Raw genomic sequence first — 11229 nt, forward strand, 5'->3', positions numbered from 1 at the left:
AAAGAGGAGAGTGAAAAAATTGGCTTAAAGCTCAACATTCAGAAAACTAAGACCATGGCATCTGGTCCCATCACTTCATGGGACATAGATGGGGAAACAATGGAAACAGTGAGAGACTATTTGGGGGGGCTCCAAAATCACTGCAGATGGTGACTGCAGCCATGAAATTAAAAGATGCTTGCTCCTTGGAAGAAAAGCTATGACCAACCTAGACAGAATATTAAAAAGCAGAGACTTTATTTGACCAACAAAGGTCCATACAGTCAAAGCTATGGTTTTTCCAGTAGTCATGTATGGATATGAGAGTTGGACTATAAAGAAAGCTGAGCACCCAAGAATTGATGCTTCTGAACTGTGGTGTTGGAAAAGACTCTTGAGAGCCCCTTGGACTGCAAGGAGACACAACCAGTCCATCCTAAAGGAAATCAGTCCTGAATATTCATTGGAAGGACTGATGCTGAAGCTGAGACTCCAATATTTTGGCCACCTGATGTGAAGAATTGACTCATTTGAAAAGACCCTGATGCTGGGAAAGATTGAAGGCGGGAGGAGAAGGATGAGGTGGTTGGATGGCATCGCCGATGAGTCTGAGTAGGCTCCTGGAGGTGGTGATGGACAGGGAAGCCTGGTGTGCTGCAGTCCATGGGGTTGCAAAGAGTTGGACATGACTGAGCAACTGAACTGAACCTGGAGATGGAGTTGAATCCTAAATTTGCCAAGTTTCAAAGTATTTGTCTTGTAACATTGATACCTCAAGATGCCTTCAATAAAACCATTTTTCTCTTAAGTCATTCAGACTGAGTTTCTAGTTTGCAACCAAGAAAGTCTTAGCTAAGGAAAAACAAAAAACCTTAGAAAAGCCAAGAAGACACACTTAGAAAAGGGGGACACACCTACACAGCAAAAATAAAACAAATTTCACATAAAGTGAAAATACCTTTGGCCAGAAAATACATAAATACACACAATGTTTGTTAACTCATGTATCTCCTCCTTTTAAAGGTGTTACATAAAATGCTGGAGGCCGAGAGCCACACTTTCTTTCATGTTCTGCAAATCACCATAGATGGCTATAGAGCTAAACACTGAATAAAAAATTAGAAAAAGCATAACTGCCTAATAATATAAATTATCAAGTTGCATCCTTAGAAACCCACTCCCTCTGGGAACAGTTTATACAAGCACTCATGTAAATAAAATGTCTTTTTTTCCCCAAGTAATACTTCACCACTACTTTATTTCCTGGTTGTGATTTGCATTGTAAGGTATTATGAATTCACCTTGCTCATAGCCAAGAATTTTATATATTGCATGAAGTGCTGAAAAGCAGTGTACCATGGAAGGGAGGGGAAAAAAACAGCTCCACAAACTAGAGATTACATCCTATATAAATACTTTTCCTGTTGCCATCTGGTGGTTCATGTATTAAATCAACACTGACGCTCATTGTACAGCGGGCTTGGCCCACAAAATCAAAACCTCCTATTCTTTTTGCATCACATTTAACACCTAGAGGAAAGGTGAGATAGAACTGACCTTCGACCACAAATATACACAAAATTAAGGCTCACACTGAAGAGAAAAACCCATAGATACCTGTGGATGTAACATACTAACAGGTTATACCTGTGTGATATAAGCTATGCTATCTCTCCTCACCCAAAATCTAACTTTCTCAACTAGCCTGCTTGGGTTGGTAAGATTCTTAATAAAGGTAACTAACAGCACTCCGAGTAGCCATATTCCTCTTCCAAGTGCCACAGTCATTTTTTAGTTACCTTGCTATATTCTTTCTCTTGGAAAGATCATTCATCTTCAAAAAATCAAGCTTACATATTTGAGAGCTTCCAAGCCTCTCACAATAAAGACTTATGTCTAGAATACAGAAGAGAGTTCTAGAAGAGAGATAAGGCAGCAAAACACCACATCAAAGGCTAAATTTATCTGGGTGATAATATGGGCCCAGGAATCTAGCCCATTCTCATTAGAATGGGCTAATCCCCATTCTTACATCCCCAAAGTTACAGACACACACACACCCCAAAAACACTGCAGAAACTACAGACTTGGCCCATGTTCAACAAGCTAATCTCCAAATATCAGTACATTAGAAGATTTATCTGACTGACATTCATTATTTAAGGAACTAGATTTAATTGATAGCTGTTATCTTCACTAGACATTGTCTGTATACCAACAGCATGCCAGCTAAGCCTGTTAAAGTGAAGAATAATTATTGTGGATTTTGAGAACCATTTGATTTACTGAAAGTCCCTAATGAAGACAACCAACACAGCACTAGGCAGCGCCCAGAAACAGCACCCACTATTCTCGTCAATCGCTGACGGCCACTGTCCATAAACATAAACGCTGGCACATCGCTATTCCATCTCTAAATTTTCTCACTGCATTAATTACCTCCTAGATTTCAATTAGTCTTGCCCTTTTTTTCTTCCATCCATTTAAATAAATAAGCATCTCACATTTTAAAGAAATTTATTCCTCCAAACTTCAGGTCTTCATTGATAAATTGTGGCACTAATTCATTTTAGAGAACCTAAAATTTTGAGCATGAACCACTTTCAAGCTAGAGTAAATATATCATGTGTAAGACGGCAGCACCTAAGGAGAAATATTATATTGCATCCTAGCTGTCTTCAACATTGTAAACACCACACAGCAAAAGCAAAATGGAGAGAATCAGGTCCTAAGAGCTAAGATATGTGGAGTTACAGAATCCCCAGACAGAAGACACAGAAGCTGGGTAAAGGGCAGAAATAATGTGACAAAATGCAAATTAAAAAACTAAAGATATTAAAATTTTAAAAATAAAAAACTAAAAAAAAAAAATTTTAAAAAAATTTTAAAAAAAGACCAAAAAAAAAACCATGGAGAACAATTCTGAAGATGGAGCTTAACCTCCAGCTTTTACAGGTGAGAAAAAAAGCAACAGACCTGCTAATACGACAAGTTAGTTACAGAATGAAATAGAAAGCAGGTCTGCTAACCCTTATCCCAATGTCTTTTGCATTCGCCATATCCTTTTTCTAGGAAAGCTTTATGAAATGTTCTCATTCCCACAATACCCACAGGAGACCCTGGGGACAGGGAGCCTGAAGCCAGACCAAGGCAATGAGTTGTCTTCAGAGCAGCCTGTCAGGGGGTCAGACCACCTCAAGGCCAGAAGAGCAAACGGGCAAACAAGCGCTTCCAGAAGCTCGGCTCCCATCCATCTTTAACTCTGTCTGTATTTGGATACGGTAAGAGTAGTATCCAAGTAGAGTAGTATCCAAAGCTGCAAGGTTAGTAACAATGTATTTCTCCAGAACAGGTCTCAGGTATGGGTTCGGTAACTGGCGGGTGGTATTTATCAAACTATGAGAGACTTTTCTATTTCAGGGAATCATTAAAAAAACACAAGACTAATTTCTACACACTGCTACAAAAGAATGACATGAGAGGCCATCGCTGTAGCCCCATGTGACAAAATAAGGCACAAATGTTTATATTAAAGGAGATTATTATTTTATTTTTTAAATAAAATTTTTGTTTTAAATAATATTTTAATTTAAAATAATTTTAAATTTAATTAAAATAATTTTAAATTTTAATATTTTAAAATAAAAATAAAAGTTCTGTTTTATTAAAAGATTTATGAACTGACGGTAAATTTTAAGAAAATACCTCATGGAAATGAGGAAGTCAAATTACTAAATTAGAATGAAAGGGACTGTATGTGTATTAAAATGCCCAGTTACATTAGGTAAAAAACAGTGACTGCTTACCCCAAGTCTTACCAGATCATAAACTTACATTATTTTTTTTTTTTTTTTAGATAATTGTACTTTAACTCCTCTTTGTACTATACCTTTCAACCCGATTTTCATTCCTCATCCTCACTTTACTCAGCGTTCATGGATTTGGACTTAAAGAGTCTACTTTCAAAGCTACTGCCCTTCTCCCTTCTTACAGGAACTTAAGTCATGACCTGGTCACGACCCAGTTTCTGAGTTTCGCTGTCTCAGTCTCTAGACGTCCTCACCAGACACTACTGGTCCCTGACGTCAGGGACACCTGGAAGAAGGCACTCCCTCCCCCCAGCCAAGTTCCCCCAAGGAAACAACACGAGGACTCAGGATGGACAGAATATGAAGGCAGCTAACTAGTAGGCAGAACTTCGGAGAAGGCAATGGCACCCCACTCCAGTACTCTTGCCTGGAAAATCCCATGGACAGAAGAGCGTGGAAGGCTGCAGTCCGTGAAGAGTCGGACTCGACTGAGCGACTTCACTTTCAGGCATTGGAGAAGGAACTGGCACCCCACTCCAGTGTTCTTGCCTGGAGAATCCCAGGGACGGGGGATCCTGGTGGGCTGCCGTCTCTGGGGTCGGCACAGAGTCGGACAGGACTGAAGCGACTCAGCAGCGGCAGGAGGTAGAATTTAGAGGGCTTCCCAGGTGGCCCCGGTGGCAAAGAATCCTCCTGCCAGTGCAGGAGACGCAGGTTTGATCCCGGGGTCGGGAAGATCCCCTGGAGAAGGCAATGGCAACCCACTCCAGTATTCTTTCCTGGAGAATCCCGTGGACAGAGGAGCCTGGCGGGCTGCAGTCCCTGGGGTCTCAGAAAGCCGGGTGTGACTGGGCACACACACAGGCAGGACTAAACGACAATACCGTTTGGCTCCACTTCACCACCCACTTAGGTTCCCAGAGTGACTTTGATTTACTCCAATATTTGGTGACACAAAAACTTTCTGGTTAGATATAATCCCAATATGTAGCTAAACTGAACTGGGGTTAGCTAAAATGCCTGCTAACAAAAGATCAGTACCTCACAAACCCCACCTCTCTATTTCCATTTGAGGAACTTAAATACATGTACTTAAGTGAGCATTTTCCAAGTGTCATTCAAAGAAATGGTTAGTATGCTCCTAGTGGTCAATTTTGAGGGGGTTCAAATCTGCCAACAGACTGTCACAATCCCACTCTCAATTGTAATCTGGCATTTACATTATGAGAAAAAAAAGTCTTCAAAAAGAAAAGGCAAAATGGCAAGTCACTTTACTATAGGAGAGGAACAGATATGTGCAGAAGGCTATGCACATTCTTCTGTTTCCCAGATTGTTTAATGCAGTTTTTATTGTTCTAAGGGAACAGTAAACAAGGTAACCTGAAACTTGAGGTCATGTGACTCAGTACAGTGTTTGGAAAGCATCAGCCGCCATCTTCCCTCTGGTATTGATCAGACTGCTCCCCCTCTGCCCCCTCCCCCATAGAGCCACAGGCTGCGTGGGAGACACCCCAGTCCATTGGTCATGCACAGAAACCGTGGCTCAGGCAGTCTGCCTTCCAATCTGGTTCTACCCCAGCCCTGAGACCCTAAGCAAAGTAGTTACTAGCTCAGCACCTCAGCTTCCCCTTAAGCAAAATGAGTGCAGAATGCTGCCTGGCTCTCTGGGGTTGCTGCGAAGAGTGAGTGAGCAGACCCGCAAAGCACATCGTGCCTGGCGCATAACAAGGGCTCAGGAGGGTGAGGTACAGGTGGCCCTGCGTAACGCTGCACAGAGGGTGATAGTCGCTTATTATTGGACTCACAGGATGGCTACCAACCAGGTGGCCAGTTGCCATCTGTTAAACATGCCATGGGCTAATAAGATGCACCTGAACGCAACTAAGGGTGGCACCATGAAGACTCTCTGGTGAAGCTAGCAGCCTGGAACTCAAGCCCCAGGTGAGACTCAAATTACAAAGATGTGAGGAGAAGCGGGTGTGGGAGCAAGAGGAACAGGGGAAACAAACCACTCTGGGAAGATGGGAAGCAAGGAGGGCCCAAGACGAAGGTAGATTTGTATTGAACCAATTCAGCTGTTTTGAGATTTCTTCAGCAAGCCAGGGGCAGAGTAGACCTTACTCAAGGCTGAGATTTGCCCAAGAAAAGGGATCCACGTAGGAGGCCAGGCCACAGAAAGTCAAGGTAAGGATGACAGAGAACTGGGTATGATTATGAGGCTGGCCTGCAAGGATAAAGCCATAACACAAAGACACGAGAAATCACCTGCGGGGTTTTTAAACGCACACATTCTCCCTCCAAAGACCTGCTGGTTGGAGGCAGAGCCCAGAGAGACGAGGGTATTTTTAAATTGCACCGGTGATTCTGATGTAAACCCCAGACTAGCACAAAGCGGGAACTTGACAATGTCGGTAGGAATAAATAGAATGAGTGACTCAAAAGCTAATTAAGTCTGGAAGACATTTCAAAGTTGGAGATCATGAACATGGAACAAGCGAAAATCAGCTAAAAGTGTAGAAAGCTCACTGGAGTTGTGGGTGGTCCAGCGAGGGGGTGCACAGTCTACAGAACCACAAGACCAGCAAGAAACAAGGTTAAAGGAAAAATCAAGTGATCGTAGATTAAAAAAAAAAAAATTAAAACAGTGGTTCTCAAAATTGACTGAGCACAGGAACCACTTGAGTTTTTAAATCTTCGGATGCTCCCGTCAAACCAAAAGTCAATTAAAACAGATTCTGGGAATGAGGGTCAGCCTTCCGTACTGTTTAGAGCTTGCAGGTGATTTGGACATGCAAACACATTTGAGAAGCACGGGGGATCAATAGGTGATAGGATGAGGACAAACTAAGCGAGCCAAGACCGTGGCTCTCAAACTCTGGTGGGCATCATCAGGGACACCTGGAAGCAAGTTCACCACTTCAGTGTGACTCACTAAAGAACAAAAAGAGCTGGCCCTCTCCTCTCTAGGTTCACTCAATTCCAAAGTGATTCTGATACACGCCACAGCTGGAGAGCCATGAGTCCAGGGGGCTGGAAATAACTCCAAAGGAGAAACTGAGAACTGTGAACCACCCCGAACAGTAACTGAGAAGTGCTTCCCCACTCTTCTCTTGATGAACACACCTTAACACAAGGCTGTGCTGAGCATTATCAGAATCAGTGAGCCTGTAATGGTCCATCAGGAAAGCTAAGACACCACAGGCTTCACACAAATGACACTTATGACCCTGCCATCCTCCGCCCCAGAAAGCATCCTTCTTCAACACTCAAGTGTGGCTCCCTAGTGGACAACATATGGAAAGCATGCATTGCCACCTGCCTGGTAAAACTAAAAAGACTCCACTCTTTAGCAATGGAGAAAAGTCCCAAACACCCACCAGTAAGCAGACTATGTAATTCAAACTATCATTACTGTGTAAAAAGAAACTCCAGGACTATTAAAAAGTTACATTTAGAAGACCTGAACTTGGTGTTTCACTTAATGGTCAATTACCCACTCTGGTTAAAACTTGGGTTGTGAAATTATGTAACTTTTACTAGTCCATAAGGCCCTTGTTTTCTCCCAAGGTATCATGGCCAAGCCTAGCCACATGAAAGGCCATTAGAAGGAAACAGTTAAAGAGAAATTAGGAATTGCTTCACCTAGCTACATAGTAATATAGTACTTTTGGCTGGTTCTAACCTAGTGGTAAGTGTTCCATTTAGAATGTTACATTTTATCTGATAAGATTCAAGAGAATACATTCCCCTTGCATATGGCCAACTCATCATTCCATCAGAAATCTATAGCAGCCCCAGAATTTTCATTTTCAAGATACATGAGCTTTTGTCAAATGGTGACATCTCCCCTGTAATATGAATTTTCAATATGATATAAAAAATGATGGATATATTACACATTTCACAGAGCACAGAGAACAGAAACCTGTCAATGAATTTAAAATTTGTGACAACCTATTTGAAATTTTACACTAAAAGATCTGTACACTTTATGAACCATGTAAATGTAAAATGTGAAATAGGTACCCCCCTTTTTTTTACTGGCAATGAGGAAGAAAATACTCCTCCCTAACAAAGTTTGTCTTAGTGCTTGTTTTAAGTTCATTTCACTAACACTACAGTTGTAAAAAGCAACACACTGACAGCCTTCAAAGTGATAAAAACTTAAAATATATATATTTCAAAACAAAGCCAGGTTTTTCCACTCTGAACTTGTACACAAATTTTTGCATGGATTAAGGTTCAGAGCTTACTGTAAAGTGCAAGTCACTGTTTTGGGGGGGGGGGGCGGTGACAAAAAAGGAAAACTTAATAAACACCCTTTCTATCTTAAAGGTCATCCCTAACTGATTTAGCTTTCCTCATTTGAACCTAGCTTCTCTGGCAATCTCCAGATCCCATTTTACAAAACGACTTAATATATGCTTTTCTACCAAAGTCAGTCATTAAGCAAAAAAGCACAAACAAGCGAAACGAAAATTTTCCAAGTAATGGAGGAGAGTTAAATTAACCAGAAATATGGCAATTTGTTTCTATGTAGCAAAACACGAGAGCGGGCACTTAGGAAAGCCTTGGGGAGAGGGAGGGGAGGACCCCAGTGCGGATCAATCAGGTTAACATTCACAGGAGAAGGATGAGTTATCTGCTGTTCCGCGATCGGATGATAGTTTTGAGATCAGACCTTCGAGATGCGATTCCATTTAAACCATCATCCGTCGCTACACACACATCACCCTCTCTGGACACGGAACACGGCTAATTTAAGTTCAGTGCTCGCATCTGCCGTCCACCTGCCTCCCGCGACGCCGAGGACCACCGAAGCCAAGCCCCCGGAGCCGCCCGCGGCCCCGTGAAAGCCCGCACCGAGAGGGCGGCGTGCAGCCAGGTACTTCCACCTCTCCGCCTCCCCAGACCTGCAAACTTCAGCGAGCAGGGATGCTCGGGGGGCCGGGGGTGGGGCGGGGGACGTTCCGGGTCTTGGACAGAACCCAGGTTTCGGGGGCCAGGCTCGGGAGAGCCGCCACCTCCCCGTTCCGGCGGTCACTTGGCGCCGGCAGAGGGGCAGCACCTCCCCAGACCAGCGCGGTCTCCGGGGGCACCGGGGCGGGTGGGGGCGGCGCGGGGCCGCGGGCACCCGAAGTTCTGCTCCGCCAGCCGCCGGGCTCCCCCTGGGCTCGGGGGCCGGACCTGGGGGGCGGCGGCGCCTGGGGCGGCGCAGCGGCTCCAGGCGGCCGGCGCCTCGGACCCTGACCGGCCGGCGCCGCCCGGCGCGCTGAGGGGCGAAGGGCTCCCAACTTGGAGGCTCGCGCGGGCGGCCCCCGGGCGCCCCCCTCCCGCCCGCGGCCGCGCCGCGCTTACCTTGAGCCAGCGCCCGGAGCAAGTGCAGCTGCAGCGCCGCGAGCGCCCACCACCCGCGCCGCCGGCCCGCGCCCAACTTTGTCGCCGGCCGCCCGCCGCGCTCCCCCGCGTCCCCGCCGGGGCTCCCGGGCGCCGCGCGGGCTCCTCGCGGGCGCCGCTCGGGGCCGGGCCGGGGCCCCCGCGGCCGCCCCGGGCCCGCCGCGCCGCCGCCGCCGGCCGCCAGCCGCGCGCCCCGGGCCATGCCGAGGAGCCGCCGCCGCCCCCGGCCCCGGCCTCGGGCCCCGAGAGCGGGACGGCGGGCGGGGGCCTCGGAGCCGGGCGTCCGGGGGCTGAGGGGCGCCGGGCGCTGAGGGGCGCGGCGCGGGAGAAGTTGTCCGCGAGGAGACGCCTGTCACGCCGGCTCCGCGGCCGGAGCGCCCGGGCCGCGCCGCGTCTCTACGAGGGTCCGGCGGGCGCTGAGGAGACGCCGCCGCCCCCGCCCGGCGCTGAGGAGAAAGTGCGCCCGCCCGCGCGCCGCCGCCGCCGCGCCCCATTCACAGCCGGGCCGCACGCGCCGCCCGCCCGCGCCCGCCGCCGCCGCTGATTGGCCGAGGGGAGGCGGCTCGCGGCCCGCCCCCCCCCGCGTCCCGCCCCCACGCCCTCGCCTGCTTTCAAACTCGCCGCGCCCGCCCGCCTGGAATTTCGCGCCGGGCCCCGGGGCTCCGCTCGGGCGGCTTCCCGCGCCGGCTGCGCCCCCTAGGGACGCGCGGTGGGCACTGCAGGCCGGCGCCGGCTCTGCACGCGCGACCCGGGCGGCTCCCGCGGGGGCGGTCCGGCCTCGCCCGGCCCCAGCGCGCCCGCGCGCAGGTGGGCTCTCACGGGCGGCCGCGGGCCGCGCTGGCTGGCGGGCGGGCGGCTGGTGGGCGCCCCTCTTGCAGCGCCCCGGCCCGCCCGCCCCGCTGCCCCCGGGGAGCCGCCCCCTCCCGCCCGCTCGGCGTTCGTGTGGTTCGGCGCCAAGTTGCCGGGATTGCAAACGAGAAGAAACACGCCGGATCGGGTTTTCAGATCCCAGCAACTAGAGGCACCTGTGGGTGCAGACCCGCCGCCTGTTGAGAGGAGTGGACACTGGCTTTGGAAGCGCGTCCAAGGTCATGAGCGGCCGGCGGGGAGCACAGCTTGGGCTGCCTCCCAGCGTGGGTTGGCCGGGCCTCCTAGGGGAAGCATCTGCTAGGGGGAGGGTCTCCCAGGGGGTGGGTCTCCTAGGGGGAGGGTCTCCCGGAGGGAGGGTTCACTAGAGGAAGGATCGCCCAGGGGGAGGGTCCACTAGGGGGAGGGTCTCCCAGGGGGAGGGTCCACTAGGGGGAGGGTCTCCCAGGGGGAGGGTCCACTAGGGGGAGGGTCTGCTAGGGGGAGGGTCTCCCCCTAGGGAGAGGGTCGTCCCCTAGGGGTAGGGTCTCCCCCTAGAGGTAAGGTCATCCACTGGGGGGGGGGGTCTCCCAGGGGGAGGGTCCACTAGGGAGGGTCTCCTAGGGGGAGGGTCCCTGCATGAAGAGGGTCCCCTAGAGCAAGGGTCCCCCAGGGGAGGGTCCTCTAGAGGGAGGGTCTTCTGCTGATTCTGAGCCTTGGGCGCCCGCAAAGCGGGGTGGGCGCGGTCGGCGGAGCTCCGCCGCATGTGGTAAGCATTAGCCGAGTTTATGGGGTGAACTAAGCGCCCTGGAGGCTGGGAGGCTAGAATTTTTGTGGGAGGAGGCCCTGGAAGGTGACATGCAGTCTGAGGCCCGGGGCCTGTGATGATCGCTGGAGAGGGCCTGCGCCCCGCTCGGGGCTGCGTCCCCAGGAAGCACGGGGTGCGAGTTCCTTGTTGCTGCGTTTGTTGCTCCAGGCGAGGACGACTCAGGCGGGAGAGTGGACAGCGGGTCACATGGCCGAGGTTTCTGAGCGGGGGGCTAGCTCCGGCTTTCAGAGCACCCACTGTGCGCTCCCCAGCCTCTACTAAGTCTGAACAATGACCCTGAGAAGGAAAGGTGGGGAAACTGAGGACCGAGGACAGCAGCCAGTCAAGGAGGTGGATTCTGAACGGGATGGGATCCCAGGGCCTGCCCTC

The 11229-nt window shown here is 49.7% G+C and overlaps 1 protein-coding gene across 1 annotated transcript in view; it reads right to left on the reverse strand.

The window, feature by feature from the left end:
* The window catches only part of SDK1 (sidekick cell adhesion molecule 1), a 729776-nt gene extending 720389 nt beyond the window's left edge, over nucleotides 1-9387 (reverse strand). Inside the window, exon 1 of the mRNA XM_042240546.1 lies at nucleotides 9147-9387. Within this exon, the coding sequence (XP_042096480.1) occupies nucleotides 9147-9387 (241 nt within the window). The remainder of the gene's footprint in view (nucleotides 1-9146) is intronic.
* Nucleotides 9388-11229: the final 1842 nt, after the last annotated feature.

This window comes from Ovis aries, chromosome 24, assembly GCF_016772045.2.
Source record: "Ovis aries strain OAR_USU_Benz2616 breed Rambouillet chromosome 24, ARS-UI_Ramb_v3.0, whole genome shotgun sequence".
NCBI lineage: Eukaryota > Metazoa > Chordata > Mammalia > Artiodactyla > Bovidae > Ovis > Ovis aries.